The 23,432-nt window shown below is 33.8% G+C and overlaps 3 protein-coding genes across 3 annotated transcripts; all 3 read left to right on the forward strand.

Moving 5' to 3' along the window:
* The first annotated feature begins 2,252 nt into the window (after positions 1-2,252).
* LOC120275834 (signal recognition particle receptor subunit alpha) lies at positions 2,253-6,185 on the forward strand. Its single transcript, XM_039282549.1, has 10 exons — positions 2,253-2,296; positions 2,372-3,354; positions 3,904-3,988; positions 4,109-4,204; positions 4,294-4,446; positions 4,548-4,655; positions 5,295-5,414; positions 5,523-5,648; positions 5,724-5,807; positions 5,881-6,185. The coding sequence occupies exons 1-10, from the start codon at positions 2,282-2,284 to the stop codon at positions 6,004-6,006; spliced, it is 1,896 nt and encodes a 631-aa protein (XP_039138483.1). The 5' UTR covers positions 2,253-2,281; the 3' UTR covers positions 6,007-6,185.
* A 1,443-nt stretch (positions 6,186-7,628) lies between these two features.
* Positions 7,629-12,291, forward strand: LOC120275585 (receptor-like protein EIX2). Its single transcript, XM_039282208.1, has 2 exons — positions 7,629-7,940; positions 11,365-12,291. Exons 1-2 carry the CDS (start codon positions 7,629-7,631, stop codon positions 12,271-12,273), a joined length of 1,221 nt encoding a protein of 406 aa, XP_039138142.1. The 3' UTR covers positions 12,274-12,291.
* A 104-nt stretch (positions 12,292-12,395) lies between these two features.
* LOC120276024 (receptor-like protein EIX2) lies at positions 12,396-14,470 on the forward strand. The gene has a single exon (XM_039282772.1). The coding sequence runs from the start codon at positions 12,412-12,414 to the stop codon at positions 14,365-14,367; it is 1,956 nt and encodes a 651-aa protein (XP_039138706.1). The 5' UTR covers positions 12,396-12,411; the 3' UTR covers positions 14,368-14,470.
* Positions 14,471-23,432: the final 8,962 nt, after the last annotated feature.

The raw sequence follows: 23,432 nt of genomic DNA on the forward strand, positions 1-23,432 counted from the left end.
ATAGTCATTGTATACGTTCTTTAGTTTCAAATGTAAACCAGTTTAAATTCAATTCATTTTTCCGAAGAACATGACAAATTTTGTCAATGTAAATTTATATGTATCTATATTTATATACTTGACTCTTTCTTTAACAATCCAGTTTCATTGTTTAACTTGCACTTTCATTGTTTAATTATAAGTTTCATTGTTTAATTATCCATGTTACAGTTTAAGACGAGCTAGTCACTTGCGAAAATAACTATCGACCGTTTAAACTAACAACGTCTCTACTTAAATATATGTGTTAACTGCAAGAATAATGTTTTCTCTGCTTTAAAAAAATGAAAAAGTTGGCACACAAGTAACTTTGTTTCTTTGTAAAAAAATCAGTCGTTTTTACAATGAAATGTACTTAAAATACAAATCTCTGATAGAAATAGAATGTTCACGTAAGACAATACAATACAACATTCATTTTCTTATTAAATATCAATGTAATTACAATGGCATATACAAATCTCTGAAAAAAAAATAGAATGTTCACGTTAGGGCAATACAAAAAAATCTCGCTTTAAGCTTCAAACTCTCCGCTTTAACGCATCGACGTAACCATCACGGACCTCGTAATCGTCCCAAGTACACCTCGAATAGGGTGTCCAGAACACTCGCTCCAGTCAGACCACATTTTCTTCTAGATCAAGTCCTTTTTAAAGGATATGTGATGAGCCTTCTTATGGTAATCATCCACAATCAACTTGTAAGTGAAACCTTCTTTTATTGACAAAGTCGAAACGCACTTCCGTCATTGCTTACTCGTAGAGCAAGAAGGCGAGCATTTCGACTTGGCCAAGAAAAAGCAAGTTTTCACCTACATGTTGTTTATGGATGACGTACCAGAGGAAAACAATCATGACACATCCTGTAAAAAGTCTCTGATCTAAATAATGTGGTTTGAATGGAGCGAATGTTGTGAACACCAAGTCTTCGACTCGACAGGATGACCATCACACAAGAAGAAGAGGAAGGAGAGTGGTTGTATGTTCAACAAAATGGTTCTTCCTTCCCATTTATACTGCGAAATCCAACAGCCTGCTGCCGCTTCGGCTTCCGATTTTAATGAAGGCCGGCAGTGGAAACGCTTGGGGAGCCGAGCGTGTATTAATTACGTTTGGGGGACCAAAGGCATAGTCACGTTGTATATTTTAAGCGGATTCAAATGTATTTTAAACGATAAATTAAAAAGTTAAACAGAGAAGCAAATATTTAAACTGTAATAGATATATTTAAATATAAAGTTCAATATTTAAATAATAATAAGAAGTATATACATAATACACAATGCCTACTCGGCAACAGATTCATTGCACGATCTGCGATTGTGACCAGAAGCGTGGCAATGGCTACAAGGCACCTCACGGACCTCGGACGCTTACGACTCGATCCTCTTTCGTCTAGGACGCCCAGGTTGCCTTCTCGTCTGCGATTTTCGTCCGTTGTCACAGGCGGTCACAAACAACAGCGGCATTGCAAGCCCTCTTGAACCCCACAATACACGCACTGAAAGAAAAGAATGCACGCTTAAACACCAAATGAGAAGAAGAAAAAGAAGAACAAGAACAAGAATAACAAGATATGAGCATTCTAAACTTTATTTGAGAAAAAGCAAGCAAGAGGCAAAAAAAATTGCAAAACTATGAATAAATTTCGGACATTATATGATTGGGCGCCATTTTTCCCTCCTTTTGCAAGGGCAAAAATGAAATTTTATATCATAAACCTACTTCAACTTACTGGCGGGGGGTTAAAGGGAATGTAAAATATAACGGAGGGCTGTCGGGGTGTGTAAAAGTTAGATGGGGTTTTTGGGAAGTTTTAAAAATTACGATGGATGAACAATAATTTTCCCAAAATTTAAACTAATTATATTTTTAAAATAATTTCTCACTTCAACCCTGTTCAAATATCTGAGAAAATTAGGGAGTTTTATAGATAATTTCAATTTGGATCGGACTTGGAAACTAAATCCAAACCTGGTTGAACCTAACCATGATTGAAAAATCTTCAAATTTCAACGGTTTCCAATCTCGTCAACGAACGTGGACCGTTGACCCTCGTTGTCAGTGACCTATTCAATCCACCGTACACGTGGCTAAAATCTAATTTGTTTCAATCCCGAGACAATCAAACGGTCGAGATCCACTCAAACCATCCTATATAAACTCATCTTCTCCCTGAATTACCGTTGAACCCATCCTCTAAAGGTACTATTTCATCCCCAATTTGAGCAATTAGGGTTTCGATGCGCTTCGATTTGGTCTCAAATTCTCCGATTTCTTGCGTTTTTCACTTCGATCTGATTGATTTTTGATTGTTTTTGCCTTTGCTGCAGATGTTGGAACAGTTGTTGATCTTCACGCGCGGTGGATTGATCCTGTGGACGTGCAAGGAGTTGGGGAACGCGCTTAAAGGGTCGCCGATCGATGCCCTAATCCGATCCTGCCTTCTCGAGGAGCGATCCGCCGATGCGTCCTTCGACTACGAATCCTACACGCTGAAGTGGTCCTTCCACAACGAGCTTGGTCTTGTCTTCGTTGCGGTGTATCAGCGGGTTCTTCGACTGCTCTACGTCGACGAGCTTCTTCTCTCTGTTCGCCGGGAGTTTTCGCAGATATATGATCCGAAGCGCACTTGTTATGATGACTTTGATGATAGTTTTCGTCAGCTTTGCCGTGAGGCGGAGGCCCGTGCTGAGGAGATGAAAAAAAGCAAGCAATTTGTGAGAAATCAACCCGCTAATTCAAAAAAACAGGTCGTGGCTCAAGGGAATGGGAAGCAGAAAGGTGGGAGCAATCGTAATGGTAATTCTGGGAAGGATGATTGTGATGACGATGGTGATGGTGATGATGAGTTGAAGAAAAATCGTGGATTAGCTAATGCTATCGCGAATGGACACGGGAATGGTATTAAGGATTCCACTGTCCCTAATATTGTTGTTTCCAAAGGAAAGGAGAATGGTCACCCGGATTCGGGAGCATTCAATGTAACTAAGTTACAGAAGCTGCGCCAGAAGGGAGGGAAGAAGGTTGAGAATGGTGCCCCTGGCGGGAAAGTTTCCAAGAAGGCGGAGTCAAAGAAAATTGTTAAGAAAAATAGGGTGTGGGATGATTCGCCTTCAGAGTCAAAGCTGGATTTCACCGATCCAGGTGATGAGAGAGGGGATGAGGTTGCGCAGGTTGCGGCAGTGGAGCAGGGTCAGAGTATGATGGACAAGGAGGAGGTTTTGAGTAGTGAGAGTGAAGAGGAGGATGAGGAGGTGGAGGATGTGAAAACTGGTCCCAAGAAGAAGGGCTGGTTCTCCTCTGTATTCCAGAGGTAAAGGTTTTTCATTTTTTTGACATTGTTTTGAATTTGCTCAAGTTTGCTAAATATGGTATGAGTAGATGGCTTTGTTTAGTTTAATGACTTAGCCGTATGCTTTTAAAACCAATATTTTGCTCATTTTCTTTTATCTCATGCTAGTGTCTCATGCTAGTGATTAGCAATATGAATTTCACAGTGATGATCTCTTTTAAGTTTAGCTAAATAATGTCTTCTTTATTACATCAAAAAAATTAATTAATATTATATGCAAATAATACGAAGACATTGTGTTTTTGGGAAAGATGAAACAGGTTGCTTTTAAAAAGTAAGCTCTGCGCCGCTGATGTAATACCTTTTTGTTAGTGAATCATTGCTGTTTTGGATTTCTTGTTGACATTTAATCTTATTTTCTTGTTTTTCCAAATATGTTTTGTTTTTTATGTTTATTGTGGCCTTTATATGACAGTATTTGTGTACATTGCTTTTTAGTTCATTGGCTGGTCAGGTTAGTGTCCATTTGTTTTCACAACCATAAAAATGATGTTCGTGTTTTGTTTTCAGTATTGCTGGAAATGCGGTTCTGCAAAAGTCAGACTTGAAACCAGCATTGAAGGCTCTCAAGGACAAATTGATGACTAAGAATGTGGTATGTAGTCCAATAGGCTCATGTATTTGTTTTGCACTAGCCTATGACACTGAATGACGATTTGGATTTTCGCAAGTGCTTGTTTCTTCCACTTATTTATCTTGGATTATTACTTGACAGGCGGAGGAAATAGCTGAGAAGCTTTGTGAATCGGTAGCTGCTAGTCTTGAAGGGAAAAAACTGGGTTCATTTACTAGAGTTTCTTCAACTGTTCAGGTTTGTTGTTTCTTCCTTGATGTTCATGTGTGGCATATCTGGCTAGAGTTGTCAGATATATGTTTTCTTATTGAGAATAATCACTGCAGACAGCAATGGAAGATGCCCTTCTTCGCATATTAACTCCAAGGCGCTCCATTGATATTTTGAGAGATGTGCATGCTGCGAAGGAACAAGGAAAACCATATGTAGTTGTTTTTGTTGGTGTTAATGGTGTAGGAAAGTCCACCAATCTTGCCAAGGTAAAATCAGTTCTTGTGACTAATTTTCCTGGTTTAACTCACCATCACTGGAGTTCAGGCTTAATTCTCAACACAATTTTTTTTTCTATAATGCACTATAGGTTGCATACTGGCTTCTACAGCATAATGTCAGTGTCATGATGGCGGCATGTGATACATTTAGATCTGGTGCTGTGGAGCAGCTTCGTACACATGCTCGTAGGCTTCAGGTATTGCACATTGTGTCCTCCTTTTATGAACCCTTACGTCCCTTCTTTTCACTAAGTTTGACATCTCAAATCATAATTCTCACGGACTAATATCAAGGGTGTGTTGCATGGTTAATGCATTATTTTCTGTGCAAGTGTTTTTGTCTGTTGGAGTAGGCTTTTAAGCTTTGTGTATATTTTCTCTTAGGAAGACCTATTGTATGATTATCCACCTTGTGTTACTTAAGGCTGTAAATTCGGCATGGCCAAAACCCAAATCCAAATCATCTATAGTTCAGCTCAATACTTGAACGCATGTTTAGTTGTGTCTTATAATTCCAAATTCAAAGTTATATTTGGCAAATAGGAATTTTTTTTATGTTCTTCATGGTTATTGCTCTTGCTTTTCCTTTGACAAGTTATTTTTTCTTCCACAATGTGCTTCTTGATGGGCTACTTTGAAACTATTGTGATTATGTTCCCATTTCATCTAAAGTAGAGATTGATTAAAAAATGTTTGGATATATATATATATATATATAACCATGTCATCTCATTTTTTATACAGCTGATCTATGAACTATGAACCAGTATAGGTTCTTATTTATTTATTTCTTTATTTTTGTTGAAAATCGAACTTGATGCAAACTACCTTTTCAGATACCTATATTTGAGAAAGGCTATGAGAAGGATCCTGCTGTTGTAGCTAAGGAAGCAATCCAGGAGGCAAGTCGCAATAATTCAGATGTTGTTCTTGTCGACACTGCTGGTAGGATGCAGGTAATAAATAACTTGGATGTGTTTGTAAATTGTAACAATGACCTGCAAGAATTTCTTTTCCAATTATTAAACATCAGAAACTGACCAACATGCATTGATGAACAACAGGATAATGAACCTCTCATGAGAGCACTTTCCAAGCTCATTAATCTAAACAACCCAGACTTAGTACTCTTTGTTGGAGAGGCATTAGTCGGAAATGACGCCGTGGATCAACTCTCTAAATTTAACCAGGTGAGAAACCGTTTTGTATTTGTCTTAAGCATCATAAAATAATTTAATTACCGATTTTTTTTCCGTGTCCTGCAGAAACTAGCAGATCTCTCAACCGTCTCCAATGCCAGGTTGATCGATGGTATCCTGCTGACAAAGTTTGACACCATTGATGACAAGGTTTGAAATCTAAAATTTTCAAGCTCTGAGTAATTTACCTTGGCGCAAACTCATTCTTTTCCGGTTAACGCAGGTCGGGGCGGCGCTTTCCATGGTATACATTTCTGGAGCGCCGGTCATGTTCGTCGGTTGCGGTCAGTCTTATACTGATCTCAAGAAGCTCAATGTTAAGTCCATCGTCAAAACCCTGCTGAAGTGAATGAGAATGAATGTAGTTTAAACACTGGTTTGAGTGGTTGGTTGCTTTGCTGCTGCTGCTGCATTTTGTTTTGAACCTCTACCCCCCATGACTTCATCATCTTGACAATGAAAGTGAATTGCCCTTTTATATATATATATATATATATATTGAGTGGTTGTTTTATTATTAAAATGAAATTATTTTCACAATTTTATGATAACTTAGAAATTTGTTTTTGTTGAATATTTGTCTCTATTAACATTAGGAAAGTTTTTCCTTGATTTATTTTTAGAGTTGAATTGATTAATAGCTTTTAAACTCTTGTCTATTGCTTTGGGCTTTAAATCATAAAAATATTAATTTTTTTACTTTTAAATTATTTTTATTTATTTATTTAGATCTCAATGGTTGGTTACATATATATATATATATATATATATAATTTTTTTAATCACGCTGTTATTTGTAGATTGTAAAGTCATAATTTTTCTTGTGTTATGAAATATTTGTATATGAATCGAATAAAATATGCTTTTAGTTGGAAAACCGTGAAATTATTTCCAATGCTTCACTTTTCAGAAATAGTTCATAATTCTTTCCTAAACCCATTCATTTACCATGTTTTTGACTTTTTTAGTTGGGTTTCACATTTATAAATGATTTTTAAACATCTCTCTGAGATCTTTTTCTGCTTCTTTTTTTAAAAAAATTATTTTAATTTACTAATTTTGATATTTTAATTTGGGTTATTTTTTTTTCTTTTTATATATTTTAATTTCTCTTTATATATATATATTTTGTCTAGTTTTGAGGGGATTGTATTTGTGTTGAGTGCTTCTTGTTGTTTTGCACAATCTTGTGACAGTCATAATATATGTATTTGAGAAAATGTTATCTGTGGATGTTTGTAAAATGTTCACAACGAGTTTTGTAACCATTAAATAGCTATAGTGAGAGCTAATTATGGGTTAGGTTGGGATTGATTAATTTAGTTTTGGGTTTTAGAATGTTTGCTGTGGGTCTTATAAAAATAGTGTTTTGATTGAATGATTCAGATCAAATCATCTGTGTATTTCATTTTTTATTATGTAACTATTTATAAGCACAATAATACTATTTACTGATATAGTGTAAAATTTTTGGATCGAATTTCAATGATTAATAGTAACATTCGTAGAATTTAAAACTCTACTAATGTTAGTAGAGGATGCGTTCTCCATGTATATATGTATATTTATTTAAAATGTTTTAACAATCCAGGAATGCAATTGAAAATAACAAAACATAAAGAATAATCCCAACGTATCTTCTCAAGTATGGACCTCTTTGGCTATGCTTGATAATGTCAGGTCAATTAATGTTAATACTTTTTTTGGACATAACTATTAGGGACTGTTTGGATATGCCAGAATTATGGCATAATCTGTACAATATATCATAATTTAATATTTTTTTAGAATTATGCAATATTGCTTGCTTGGGTATTTATTTTAAAATATAAAATTATAGCATAGTATAAACATTACGGCATAAAAAAATATTTCACTTTTAGTGGAATATTTTTTTATTGTAAAAAGTCACTTTCTCTTTTTTGATCAAGCAACCAGCCACCAGTCCACCGGTGGCTCGGCCAGCCTCTAATGATCGGCCACTGGTTCCACCGGCGGTCCAACCGGTCTCTGGCGACTGGTCATCGATCCACCGATGGTCCGATCACCGGCCCACCGGCCTCCGGTGACACGCCGACGATCCACAGTGGTCCGGCAGGCTTTCGACAACTGGTCACCGGTCCAACCACCGGTCCACCGGCTTCCGGTGACACATCAGAGATCCACTTGTGGTCCGGCCGGTTGGCCTCCAATGATACACTGGTGATCCACCGGTGCTCCGGCCGGCCTCCAAAGACCGACCATAGGTCCACTGGTGGTCTAGTTACCGTCCGGTTGATCTATGTAATTTTTTTTTTTTTGGTAACCAAACACTCATTTTGTAGGAATAAAATATGCTATAATTTCTGCAATAATCACTTGCATTTCCTACATAATAAAATTATGCCAATTTTTTTTTATTTTGCAGCCAACACATGCCCTTACTTGGATGTGCCAAAAAATAAATTGATAATGAGAGGGATTTTCATGCTCATTGATATAATAGCTTGTTTGGATTAGTTTTTGAAAAAAACTAGAAATGTTTTTAAATAAATTAAGCATTTCTGGGTTTAAAAAAATTATTTGTATTGGTTTTTTCAGAAAAGCAGAAACTGATAAGAAAGTTAAAAAAGTATTTTTTTTTTTTTTAAAAGCTAGTCATGTAGTGCTTTTGGGAAAAAACACTTTTGGAAAGTTGTTTTAAGGTTATAAAAGTATTTATGCATTAATTTATCCAAAAATAAAATACAGAGAAACATTTAATTTTTTCTAAAAGTTGTTATATTAAATTAAAAAAATATATATATTTTTTTAAGTCAATCCAACACAAAGCCTAAATATGCTTTTAGGAAATGTTTTACATACAAAAACTTTAAGATAAAACTAGCAGAAATTTGTCATTAAGAAGTTGCATTATATTGATACATGTGGAAGTGGAAATAAGAAAGATGGTCAATCTTATACACCAAACCATAGCTAATTAGTATCATAAAAGAAAAACTACATGAGGACACACAATATAAAGTTAAAAAGATATAGTAAAGAAAGTTTATGAAAATCTTGGGGGGAGATAAAATAATCAAGTTCTGATGTCACTTGTTTGAAAATAAATAACATGAGACATTTGACTTATAAGCTATGATATCACTTGTTGAAATTAAAAAAAAAAATAGAAAAATGAGAAGAAAAAACACTATTTTGGTGAAAATGCCAAAATAGTTAAAAAAAAAAAAATCCGTCCTTTTTGTTTTTGTATTTGCACATTTATATCCTTTACCTGATAGATCCGTCTTTTTAGTTCTTGTATTTGCATATTTTTGTCCCTCCAGCTAACGGACGTTCATCAGTTGAAGGGATCAAAAAAAGACAGATCCATTAGCTAAATGATGGAAATGTGCAAATACAAAAACCAAGAAGAAGGATTTTATATTAGAAAGATGAAAAAAAAACGAAAAACACAAAATAGAGGGAACCATTTTTGATATTTTGACTTATTATTTTAGTGATCAAGTGCAAATATATCGATAGAGGAATAAACACTTAATGAGACAAACTTCTCATAACAGGTGGGTTAAAAAATCTCTATACTAATACACCAAACTATCACCATTTGATAGACTCATAGTGAGTTATAGATTATCAGGTTTTACTAAAATTAAGATTGACTAATTCTACTTAAATTTAAAATTTAAAATAGATAACTTATTCAAACTATAATTATATTTTAACTGAAATTAATCATTAAAAACTAGCAAACATGCAATTATGTTTATCATAAACTCCATCACAATTTGTATTCAATTAAGCAGATTTAGTGTACCTATCTTTTCTTTGCCCATTTCGCTGGAAGGTTCTCTTCTTAGATTAACATAAGAAATCGAGTTTAATTTTTTTTCTATTTGTTATTTTTTATTCTATTTGTTATTTTTTTCCCATATGCTTTTTTTAAATTTCATATGGATGAAAATATCGAGGAATGTGTCAAATCCATATAACTTCAAGGAGTTAAATTAAAAAAAATAAAACTTTTATATTTATATGAACTGAAGAGTCTTATTCATGCACTAAACAACTCACTCGTCTTTCTTATTAGAATTAAATATTATATAATTAGATTTGGTTATAAAATATTGGTTTGTATACTATATTTTTATTAGTAGTAAAATAGATACTAACTCGATTGTGCGTCACGACACAATATGGTTTAAAGCGTATATGGATTTACTATAAATGTGTTTGTGTCGTAAACAGGTTGACAAGATTAAGACACGTTTAAATTAAACAATTTTGTGTTATAGTCGTGTGAACATATATTGGATTTTAAATATTTAAATATTATTGAATTGATATATTTTGGATTTAATTAAATTTGTTATTATTGTTGATTTATGGATTTTATGTAAAAACATGTTAAATGTGTTGTGTTATGTTACACAATTCAATTATAAGAGTATTAAATGAGTCGTGTTATATTATATGTCCTAATTATAAATTAAGCTGGTTAAATAATTTATATTGTGTGACACATTTTATATATGGATCATATATGTATGTGTTAATAAGTCAAACACGATTATTAATCATGTCGCATCTATGTCTATCCTTGTGGTGTTATATTCCTATCCTGAAACAAACACAATTAGACACGTTCACATCGCCACCTTTAGTTTTTGTTCTTTAAAAAAAAAACCTATGTTTTTGCCTATATTTTTGGACTTTGACTAATTGAAAGTCAACCTTACGAGCTGCTGTCATGCATCTTTAAAGCTGCATCATTTTGAATTCTGTGTAATTTGATCATTGAAATACATTAAAACCTTAGCCACTCAATTTTTTTTTTTAAAAAAACAAATGTATTCTTTTACAGGGATTTATAAACAGTAAATAAACAGTATTATTACAGAATTTATACATTATTTATAGTATATGTATAATATTATAACAGTATTATCGACCTAAAAATTTAACCCTAAATCAACCCATTCATTATTCAAATAACATACCACTATACTAAGTAGTGGTTGTTATCTCTAATTTTAAAACTGAAAAATTAGTGGAATATCAAAATCTCATATAAATTTTTTTTTTTGTATTTTAAATTAACTCAATTTATCATCTGAGACAGATATTTTGACTAATTTTTTTTAAAGTAGATTAAATATATATTTTATTTATTATAATAACACATACTTCCAAGCTTTTAAAGGGGTATACATACACTATGTTACATATAATAACATGAAAAAGGATGAGTACTGAGCTTATATATATAATATTCTTTTATTTTTTTATAAATTAAAATTTATGTTAAATTAATAAGTTTAAACAGAAATATTTGACTAATCACATATAAATCTTCTCAAATGTTTTGACTTCCATCACTCAAAAGTGAAACTTAACAATTCACACCTTCAATTAAAAAAAAAAAATTCTTCAGACATTTCAGCAGATAGTAACTTCATATATTAGAAATAAAGACAAGATATTAAAAGAAATATATATTTATGTAGTTAAAAAAATCTAAAAATAATTTTTTTCCTAACAAAAATTCCAATCTTGTTGGCCACCTTTGGAGACATTTTCAATAAAAAAACAAGAAACATGACTTTGTCAACCATTAATGATTAATTAATCCATTTACAAAAATCTTTCTTGATTTTTTTATAAATCATAAACTGTACTGTGATTTTTGCCAACACCACATATTTCATATTCTGAAACCATGCAGATTCTTGCTTCTGTAACATTCCTCTTGATCTTATCATCTTTCTGTTGTTTCATCATCATTCCAAGTCTCTGCTCTGAATCATCAAACACTAAATGCATAGAAAGTGAGAAAAATTCTCTTCTTGACTTCAAATCTAGTCTCAAAGATCCTCACAACCTTCTTTCTTCATGGGAAGGCAGTGATTGCTGCAACTGGAAGGGAGTTACCTGCAACAATGAAACAAACCATGTTGTTAGCTTAAATCTTGGATATTGGCATCTTTTCAATGATCTTAGTACTGCTTGGCGTATCGGCGGTGAGATCAGTCCTTCTTTGATTGGTTTGAATGATCTGAATCACTTGGACCTCAGCTTTAATGATTTTGGAGGCATTGCTGTTCCGGAATTCATTGGTTCAATGAAGAAACTCAGTTATCTTAATCTCTCTAATGCCGGTTTCAGTGGAAGGATTCCGCATCAGCTCGGGAATCTGTCAAATTTGCGGTATCTTGATCTTAACTCATTTTACTATTTTTATGATCTTTATGTCGACAGTGTTGCTTGGCTTTCTCGTCTTTCTTCATTGCAATATCTTGATATGAATTCAGTGAACTTTGAGAATGTTGGTGATTGGTTTGTTTCGATAAGCTTGATTCCTTCTCTATCTGTTTTGAAGCTGTCTCATTGTAAGCTTAAAGAGTTCCCTTTGTCATTTTCGTTTCGCAATTTCACTTCTCTGACTTATCTTGATCTTTCGAACAATGAATTCCATTCTCCGCTTCCGAATTGGATTTTCAATTTGAGCAGCCTTCAGTATCTTAATCTCCAATTCAATCAATTCCAAGGTTCTATGCCTGATGAGTTTGCAAGAATGACTTCTCTTGAGGTCATTCAGTTTGGCAATAATGAACTTGTCGGGTTTATTCCTTGAACAATCAGTTTGCTCTGCAAACTGAGAATTCTTGACTTGTCGTCGAATAATATCACCGGAGACACAGCCTCATTAGCAGAAATTTCAGTTGGTTGTGCTGGAAATAGCTTGGAGGTCTTGAATTTGAGAAACAATAATATGACTGGTAAATTGTCAGATTGGTTAGTGAACTTCAAGAGATTAGATACTCTTGATCTTGGCCATAATTCATTGAATGGTTTGATTCCGGCATCGATTGGGAAGCTATCGGCATTGAAATATCTCATGCTTACTGCTAATGGCTTTAATGGGACTCTGCCAGAGAGTATTGGCCAGCTTTCCGGGCTTATTTTGCTTGATCTTTCTTTTAATTCATTGAATGGAGTTGTTTCAGATGTTCACTTTGCTAACCTTTCAAAGCTCGAACAATTGAGCTTAGCTTCAACATCCCTTGCCGTCAGAATGAGCTCATCTTGGACTCCTCCCTTCCAGCTGACGATAATCAGTTTGCGGCTTTGCAGACTCGGCCCAGAATTTCCTTCGTGGCTCCGAACGCAGAAGGATTACACTGTAATGGATTTGTCGAGTAGTGAGATTGAAGATGTAGCTCCTAATTGGATATGGAACTTATCAGAAAAAATTTTGTTGCTTGATCTCTCTCACAATCTGATTTCAGGAAACCTCCCTGCAACTTTGGAGTTTGCTAGTGTTTCGATCCTGGATTTGAGTAATAACAAATTCGAAGGTCCGTTGCCTACTTTCTCTTCGAGCATGGAATATTTGGATCTATCAAACAATATGCTTACTGGCAGCATTCTTCCATTCTTCAGATTTCCATTGCCTATATTGTCTCATTTGTTCCTTTCCAACAATCTCCTCAGCGGTACAATTCCATCTTCCATATGCCAAGACGATGAATTATACGTCATAGATCTCTCAAACAATCAGTTGTCAGGAGAACTTCCAACATGCTGGGCTAATTTGCAGATTCTAACAGCATTAACTCTGGCAAACAACAATTTTTCCGGAGAAATTCCATCCTCAATTGGCAGTCTAAAGGCACTGGGAACTCTACATTTGGGAGGTAATCATTTCAAGGGAGAGTTACCTACAGCATTACAAAATTGCACTACTTTGGTGACTCTTGATCTTGGCGGAAATGAAATCTCCGGGTCGATACCAGCTTGGCTTGGCGAATTGCTTCCTTTGCTAAGGATACTTCGACTTAGATCGAATTTCTTTAATGGCAATATTCCTTCACAACTATCTCGTCTCGGTTCTCTGCAGATATTGGACCTTGCTGATAACAATCTGTCAGGAACAATACCACCAAGTTTTGGTAATATCACTGCAATGGCCCAAACACACAAGCCGAACGAACGCATGCTGGACGATATGCAGGGTAACGTGCGATCTAGTTTGTATAACTATGGTCCCTCTGGATACACTGAGAGCTTGCTAGTGGTCATGAAAGGAAAGGAGAGACAGTACAGTCAAAATCTACAATATGTGGCAAGCATAGACCTTTCCGACAATCAGTTAACCGGACATTTTCCACAAGAATTGGGCGATCTCGTTGGATTGCAGAATTTAAATTTGTCTAGCAACCATTTGACAGGAAAAATTCCAGATGAGATCGGCAAGTTGAAGCTGTTGGAGTCTCTTGATTTATCGATGAACGGCTTTTCAGGTTCAATACCGACAGCTATGTCTGTTTTGACTTTGTTGAGTTACTTGAATCTATCGTATAACAATTTCTCTGGAAGAATACCTTCAGGATACCAGCTACAAACACTTGATTATACTTCTTACTTGGGGAATCCCGGTCTCTGTGGAGCTCCTCTGAATTCATGCCGAAACAATGAAACAATTTTCATCATAATTCCGGCTTGTGCTGATGGAGATGATGAATGTGAATCAGTAAAGCTCGGGTTGTACCTCGGCATTGCCATTGGATTTGTCACTGGATTTTGGGCAATCTGGGGTGTTCTGTTGCTCACTGATACACTAAGTGAAGCTTATTTTGAGTTCATTGATAAGCTGATAGATAAGTTTCATTGTGCAAGAAAGATGCGCAGATACGACGAGAAGGATGATGAGGAGGAAACTTACTGAGCTACTGAAAAATTTGCAAGTATACTTAGAACTTCTGGTTCATGTACATAAATCAATGGCAACTACATGTCTACACATTTTGCATCAGACCTTAATAGCTCATTTTGCATATGATGTTGGCTTAAATTTGCTAACTAAACAAAGAGTTTCAGATATTTTTTGCTTTTCTAAACTTGATAAAGAATCGCCAAACCATCATATACTCTACAAGATACGTATTCACGAATACATGATCGTTGATTTTCTAACATTTTAATATCATGGTGTTCCTACTGAGTGAGTGTTATGAAATGGTTAACTAAAGCAGTTTGATCTCCTTGTCATTATGTTCTCTATCTTGATTTTGCCTTCTTACATGGCAAGTTTTTATTTCTTGAGTTTAATCTAATCATGTCCAAAATACAAATGCATGAAAAGGACATCGGCGAAACTGAAAAAGTCAATAGAAGACTAAGAAGATTAGTTCTAAATACCATGAATTCAGGAAGAATTAAATTGAATATGAACTAGCTTAAGATTTATAACTTCAAGATTTACTTATATTAGATATACACAACATAATAATCTGAAACATCAGGCATAAAATTCAAAGATGATACTTGTGAAGTCACTAAGATTGAATTCTATTTTGTAGTGTAGAAGATTTGTCAGTTACACCTTTGTCAGCTGGAATTAAAAATGGTCAGAAAAAATCTATGACTTGAAGACATTTAAAACTAGAATTTTGTGTCTACACTCTGCAGCTGTGATCTCTTCTTATATGAATGCAAACTGTCTTTTACTATATCCTACGTATGCCGTCACGTTACTGCTAAGAATCCTCGGAAGACCGCCCAACAAATGAGGAAATTTTCAGCTTGCATTTTTTATGAACACTAGACTATTTTGTTTATTTCATCACAAGCAAAAACTGTTAGAGTGATGATACTTGATCTGAGCTAAAAGTAATTGTAATTACATGTAAGGCGCTCTTGATTGAACTTGATGGATTTCACAATGGGAATAATCTCTATGAAAAGCCAGTATCTTCTTGATTGGAAATTATTTGAAAATAAACAATAAATTACGGAAGCGTACCTACATTAAAATCAATTGATGATGATGATCATTGGGCCTTCCGCCGGACGACTCGTAGGAGGTGAGAGGGGCCCTTACTCCGTCCCACACAGTGTCGTTTTTCTAATACGTAAAGAGAGGGGATGGGAACCCTAATTCAGAAAATCCTTGTGTGCTCAGTCAGGACCACACTCTATTAATAAAAATCTTTATGGGACCATTTAAAATTAAATATGATAAGATATACACAATTTTAAATATTAGTTGTATACGTCTACACAACATGTGCACATATATCCTTATATCCCTACATAATGTGTGGTCCAAAACCCAACAACTCTATGATTAGAAATCATGTATAAGACCCAATGATTGACCTACTTGGTCTTTGGGTCCTCATGGAAGTTCCTTTAGAGTACAACATACAACATGGTGGTCTTTCAGTTTTGATATTGACTTCTTAACCTTGTTACAGTAAATAATTAAGCATTTGCTAACATTTTTGGCAAGGAAAAAAAAAAGATTTTATATTATTTTTGGATGGAACAACTTCAAATTAGGTTCCTCACCGTTGCTACTTCTGTTCAACTTGTGTTTCCGCTTGGTCTTATATGTTCTACACTCTGCATCAATGAATTTAAACTTCAATGCAGAGAGATTGAAAGAGTGGTGCTTCTTGAGTTCAAAGATGGTCTCAGAGATCCTCATAGCCTTTTTTCTTCATGGGAAGGTAGTGATTTGCTGTAACTGGAGAGGAGTTAGCTGCAACAATGAAACCAAGCATGCTGTTAGCTTAGACCTTGGAAATCGGCATTTCTTTGATGATCATAGTACTGCTTGGTGTCTTAGAGGTAACATTAGTCCTTCTTTGCCCAGGTTGAAGTATATGAATTACTTTATTCTGGTAATTGAGGGAGTATCTATGTGTATATGAGGGCGGGGCTAATCCTCACCATTGGACCGGTCTTTTGGGATGTGGATCCCACCTTTATGTGCACAATTGGTGCTTTCATTGAGATCGGTCGGGCTAGGGTCAGCGTTAGGCTCCGAGCGAATGCGTTGAGTGAAGACACCAAGCAAGCTAGCCCATGAGGGTCCCAAAGTCAGGCCTTAGAGTCGGGTTAATGAGGGCGTCAGCCTTTGATTAGGGATTAGCATTCCATAATTCATAGCCTCGATGCTAGAACTCAGTTGCCTTAGTCTCCCTAGATTGAGTTATAATCATCTAAATTAGATTTGCAGGATTATGTAATAATGTGTAGTATTTTTTTAGAGTAATATGATGGGTAAACTTGTAATTAGCCTCGTATGTTTTTTTATAAATAAAGTGTGGTCTCTGGCTAATGTTTGATAAGAATTTAGATTCAGAATTAGTGTTTATCCGATAAAAGTTTCCATCTCTTTTTCTGAATGCTATTAGTTAGAAGTAGACATGGCCACGGTTCAGGAACCGCCGGTTACGGTTCTCGAACCGCGGTTCGATTCAAGGAGACTTGAGCCGGGAACCGAACCGCCTAAAGCAAGGTTCTTGGCGGTTCGGTTCCGGGTTCGGTTTCGGTCCCGGCTCAGTGGTTTGGTTCAACGGTTCCGGTTTGACGGTTCATACTGGTTCGGTTTTTTTAACTAAATAATTCAATAATTCAAATTAATTAACACAAAAAAATACAAGAATTAATTTAATACTAATATAAGATAGTATGTTAAGTTAGTAGGTATTGTCACACCCACCCCTTCTACTGAGGTAAATGTGAGCACCCATCGCTAAAAATTCCCTTTTAACCGAACCCGACACCCTGCTTTTAAACAAAATCGGACCTCATAAATCACAATTTACAACTTTACACCAACTACAGGGTTCAAATACATAAATATCATGAATACTAATAACTCAAATTTACGTGGTACAACCGCTACAAGATCACAACACCAATGACAAGAAATAAAGAAAGGGGGACCCACTGCAGTCCTGACTCAACCTCGACTAGCTCTATAGTCGATCAGCAATCTAGGGTCCTCGCCTCCCCGCATTCATAAAGACATTCAGGTATTGTCAGAGTGACTTAATAATTTCAAATACTTAAATACAGATATATAAAAATATATAAATACCAACTCGCTCAAATAATTTTCCAATTTTTTTCCAAAAATACCGTAATTCTAGCAAAAATACAATCTTTTAAAGAACTTTCGAAACATAAATTCAACATAAATCAACATCAATTTGATTTTCTCGAAAACACAATTTTTTGTGAGAGATCGCCTCATCACAATTCAAAAAAATAAAGCATAAATCTCAAATTCAAAAAATACAAATGAATACCCAACACTCACCCAACATAACATGGTCTAGAAAAACTCTCTAAACCTTCGCCGTGGCCGCGGCTAGGGTCTGAGCCGTCAAGGAACTCATGTCCTAACGCTGACCCATCGGTTCACCGGTCGGGTGACCCCGGCCACTCGATGAATATCCAGTCGGGGCTCGCGACTCCCACCCGAACCCGGCCCTCGTAGTAATCAACACCCTGGGTCCACCACGCCACCTCTAAAGGTCGGCCCGTGGGGACCCACTATCGCAGAGTCGGGCCCTCAGCCCGTCACCATCAAAACCATCAAGTAAATACGAGCAATAATACCATCCAGATAAATCATAACACATGATCCTTTTCCAGGACAAGTATTCACATCACGGAAATAACCATTATTTTCCACAAAGCCAATGTCAAAAGTATAACAATGCATAATGCCAGTAAAGCCCAGATCCACGATACCATTCCTATACCAGGAATGAAAACCAATTCTACTAACAATGCCTGATAAAACATCTTTAATATGCTCACATGGTTTTCGCAAATCACTCCAAATCAAAGCATATATACCCATCAAAAAAATAAATACAAGAATTGAATAATTAAATCACATATACATGTATTTTCACTATTCACAAATACGTATAATTATACAAAACCCGATGTATCAATACGGTTATCATGGCACATCGTAGGGAAAAATAAATATAAGTATATTTCGACCTTATACGCAATTAAACATGATAAAATGAAATACTTAAACATTTATTTCCAAAATACTAACTCATTAAACAATTATTTTCAAAAATAATAATAATTAATCAATTATTTAAAAATAATAGCCACTACCAACTCACTCCCGGTGTCCTTGGGTTCCTGCTAGACCCTGAACTCCCTCCCAAGACCGAACAACACCTAATAGAATAATATAATAAAAAAATAAATAACATATTTAAACTCAAAAGAAAAATACAAAAAATAATAATCAACTCTATTGGGCCCACTCACTCCAATCGGTTCAAACTCGACCATGATAATCAAATTGGTCTCCAATTGCACTTAAGCTCAACTCAATTTGGACTGACTCATTCCTGACCAACCCCGAACCATCCTCAATTCCACTGAACCAAGCTCAAATTCACTGAACCAAACTCAATTTCACTGAACCAGGTTTAATTAAACCAATCAGCCTTGAACCAACTCAATTCTTATACAAAAATATATTGAACCAACTTGGTTCAGCCCAAAAACCCTTAGCCCAACATCCAAAACCAAACCCAAATCAACTTCAACTAATTCAATTCAACCAAACCATTCAAGTCCAACCACACTCAACTCGATTTAATCAAACCCCCGACTCGGATCAATTCAATCAAACCCAACCAATTCAATTCTCATCCAAACCCAATTCCAATTCAATTAAATGAACTTGGTTAAACCAAATCAAACTCAACTCAATCAATTCAATTCAACTCAACCAAATCAATTATAACTTGGTTTGATCCAACCAAATCAACTCTGGCTAACTCAACCAATTCCAATCTAACCATCATCATTAACATCTTAATCATCATAATCATCAACTTAATTAACTAAACTAAACCCTAATCTCTGTTACTACAGAATTGCTACGATAGAAACCGAAAAATCTCATCCTTTCATTCAAGCTTAGATTCATCACAAATACTAATGATTTTTTTCAACACAAATCGAAGCAACAATCATCTATAACCATTAAACATGTTTTTTTCCTACTCAAATCCATCATTATCTTCATCAAATCCATCAAATACACATATATACATGCATACATACACTCATTCATCAAAAAAATACACCAAGAAAAGTCTCTTACCAACTAAAACCATCCCTCCCATGAGCTCCTCCCATGATCTCCCATCCCCCACCCTCAAATCTCCCATTTTTTTCTCCTCATTTCTTCATTTTTTTATTTTATTTTTTTCTTCCTCGATCTTTAGTAGCACAAAGATGGAGAAGAAGATGAACAATTTCTCAAACCCTAGATTTTTCCTCTAAATTACATTTTCAGCCAAAATTCACTTTCAATCCCTCCAAATATATTTTCTTACAAAACAGTCCCTGAAAAAAACTCACCAATGATCCCTGAATTATGAAATAGTATTCTCAAAAAGGTCCTTTCAAATTACCCAACGGTCCCCAGGTTATAACACAACATTTTTTTAAAAAGATCCCTTCCATCTTACTTTTCAGTCCTCGGTTTCCATAAACATTTCATGTCCATCCTTTTCATTTATTTTTTTAACCCAAAATTTTTTTTAAAAACTTTTACATTTAAGTCCTTGTTCTTTCCGCTGGGTTTCTCACCAAAATTACTCCGTACAAAAAATATTATCGAATCGTAGTAATACTCGAATATATTTTTTTCAAAGAATTATCCAAAGGTTCAGGGGTATTACAGTATATAAGTACACCCAAAGGTTTCAATGTTTTATTTATTTTGTTGTTATTATTTTTTTAATGTTCATGTATGTTATTTGTTTTTTTCTTTTAGGAATTATTTTTTTATTTTTTTCCTTTTTTTCTTTTTTTGATTTATAGTATACTTATATAAGTTGCATAGTTTACAAATTGAAAAATCTTGGGAGTTTTATCTATATATTGGAATATATATATATATATCTTTAAATGATCAACAAAATCAGGCAAATTGATATATATATATACAGATATATATTCATGTTTATTTTATTTTATTTATTTATATATTTTTTTAATGATTCAAATGTTTTTACATGAGAGCATTTTTACTCACTATATTTTCATTTATATAAAAATAAATATAATTTAATATGAATCTATGTTAATTTTTGTAAGTTTCAAAAACGGAAGATATATAAAAGTCTAGTCTTTTGTTTTTTTATATTAAATTATAAAAAAATAATATGGAAATCTACTAAATAATTGAATATTTAAGTACTTCTCGTTAATTAAATTGTTTTTAATAAATCCATATTTAATTTGTAACTAATAATTTATGGCATAATCAATTAATTATAAACTTATCCTCTTGCATGAGTATAAAAGTTTCGCATGGACGATGCACATATAAATTGTACTGAATGTCACAAATCGGACCTAATCCACTAATCAAGTATTCGAATCGGACCTAATCAATAATCAATTTGGTTAATATCTTTAATTAATTATTTAAAAATATTTTTTTAAACATGCAATTACTTAATTAATTACTAATTAATGATATTAACAAAATAAAAACCTAATCATAAATGACGTTATTTATATAGTATGACATTATTCATATTATATTTATATAATATAATATGAGCGTTTGTTTTCGAACCTTTGGTTGAACCCAGTATGTGAGCTACGGTTGAACCGCATATGGAACCGTCGGGTTGGAACCACGGTTGGAACCGTCGGTTGGAACCGCCGGGTTGAACCGCACGGTTCCACGGTTTTTAAATTTTGAAACCGGAACCGAACCTTATATGAAGGTTCCGGTTCCGGTTTTAGGACGATTCACGGTTTTTTCGGTTCCGTTCGGTTTTTGGCGGTTCGGTTCGGTTCGGGTTCCACGGTTTCGGTTCAAAATGGCCACGTCTAGTTAGAAGAACCATAAGATCCGTTCATTTATCAACATCAATATATAGATTCAAATACAAATATGCTTCTGCTATCTTTTCTTATTCCCAGACAATTTCAAAATGAGGATCTGGAGTTTTATACGGATTATTCCAATCAAATTCCATCAAGTGATATCAAAGAAATCTTATTTTGAAATTATTTGGTATCTATTTTAGTTAGGTTTTTACTCATCAAAGTAAAGCTTAAGTATTTAATTTCGATGATATATCAATCGGATCTATAGTTTTGATTAAGAAAATCCCTAGTTTTACAATCTAGACAAATTAAATGTCATAATTATAGTATTAAAAGAAGAAAAGTAGGGCCACTGATGGCTCGTGCCATTGCTTTTGAAATGTGATATTTATTGATTAATATATATATATATATATATATATAATTTGTTTTGCTTGCTTTTGGCCTAGGTTCATCCTGCTAATCGATGTTTATATATTAATCAACGTATATTGTTTTGTGTACATTATTGCTTTTGGTCAACCTCAAATTCAAGAACAACCAGGAATTAAAAAAAAAAAAAAATCTAGTGTTTCTGGGAAGATTCAAGTAAGAAATACAATTTCAAATAATTATAATGTATTTCTTCGTGAGCATGAAGGACATGTTGATTCAATTGAAGATGACCCAGACCAAAAATACCAAAACAATATACATTAATTAATATATAAATATCACATTAGCATGATGAACCTAGGCTAAAAGCATGCAAAATATATATATATATATATATCAATCACTAAATATCACAGTTCAAAAGCAATGACCTAAACCACCACCGGCCCTAGTTTTTGATAATATTATAATCATGACATCAAGGTCAAATATGTTTAGATGGCAAAATTAGGGATTCTATCAATCAAAGCTATATATCTTATTGATATATCATCAAATTTCAAGCACTTAAGTTTTAATTTGTTGAATAAAAATCTAATTAAAATAGATCCTATACAATTCCAAAACAATATCTCTCTGATATCACTTGATGGAACTTAGATGAAAATAATCCTTATAAAATCTCGGATCCAATTTTTAAAATTGCTTGGGAACGAGAAAAAAATAAGGGAATTGTACATCTATTAATACGGACAATCGGGTCTTGTGACTCTCTAACTAATATCATACAGAGAAAGATGAGAACCTTAAACAGCTAAACAGCGAAACACTAATTCTAAATCTAAATCTAAATTCATATTATACAGTAATCATAATCCACACTTTATTTATAAAATAACATTTGAGGCTAATTACAAATCTATCCATCATATTGCTTTCAAAAATTCTACATATTATTATATAAATCTACACATCTAATTTAGATAATTATAATCCAAATCACTATGATCAGGTTCTTTAAAAAAACATGATAATACATATACAACACATATTTTATTAATATGAACGCCAACATAAATCTTGGGTAGTGTGTTTCTTGTGTCCTTTTATTTTATTTCTTATCCATTGCTTTCCTTTATCCCCTAACAAATAACAAATAATTGGATTTGGTTATAAAATATTGGTTTGAATGGTATGATTTTGACCAGCATTTTGGATTTTGACAAATTTAAAGTCAACCATTTGAGCTGATTCCATGCATATTTAAAGCTGTCATTTTTACATTATGTGCAATTTGATCACTGATACTCATTGAAGATTTAGCCTCCCTAATTTTAAAACTGAAAATTATTAGTCATTAAAATCCTCATATACAGGTTTTTCTTAATTTTAAATTAAATCATATTTTTATCATCTAAAATAGACATCTTGACTTTTTTTTTTTAAAAAAACTAGATTAAATATTTTTTTTATAATAACACATAATTTCAAGGTTTAAAATGGTATGCATACACAATATTATATATAATAACAAAAAAAAAATGCATATATAAATAAGGACCCATCATCTAGGGACGTCTCTATCTAGGAACATCTACCGTTAGATTACTATCCAATGACTAAGATCCATTCATAAACAGTATTAAACATTGCCAAACATGTTATACAGTGGTACATAATAATAATGAATAATAAATTTACACAATATCTATATAAACAATAGCC

This window comes from Dioscorea cayenensis, chromosome 14 (assembly GCF_009730915.1).
Source record: "Dioscorea cayenensis subsp. rotundata cultivar TDr96_F1 chromosome 14, TDr96_F1_v2_PseudoChromosome.rev07_lg8_w22 25.fasta, whole genome shotgun sequence".
Taxonomy (NCBI): Eukaryota; Viridiplantae; Streptophyta; class Magnoliopsida; order Dioscoreales; family Dioscoreaceae; genus Dioscorea; species Dioscorea cayenensis.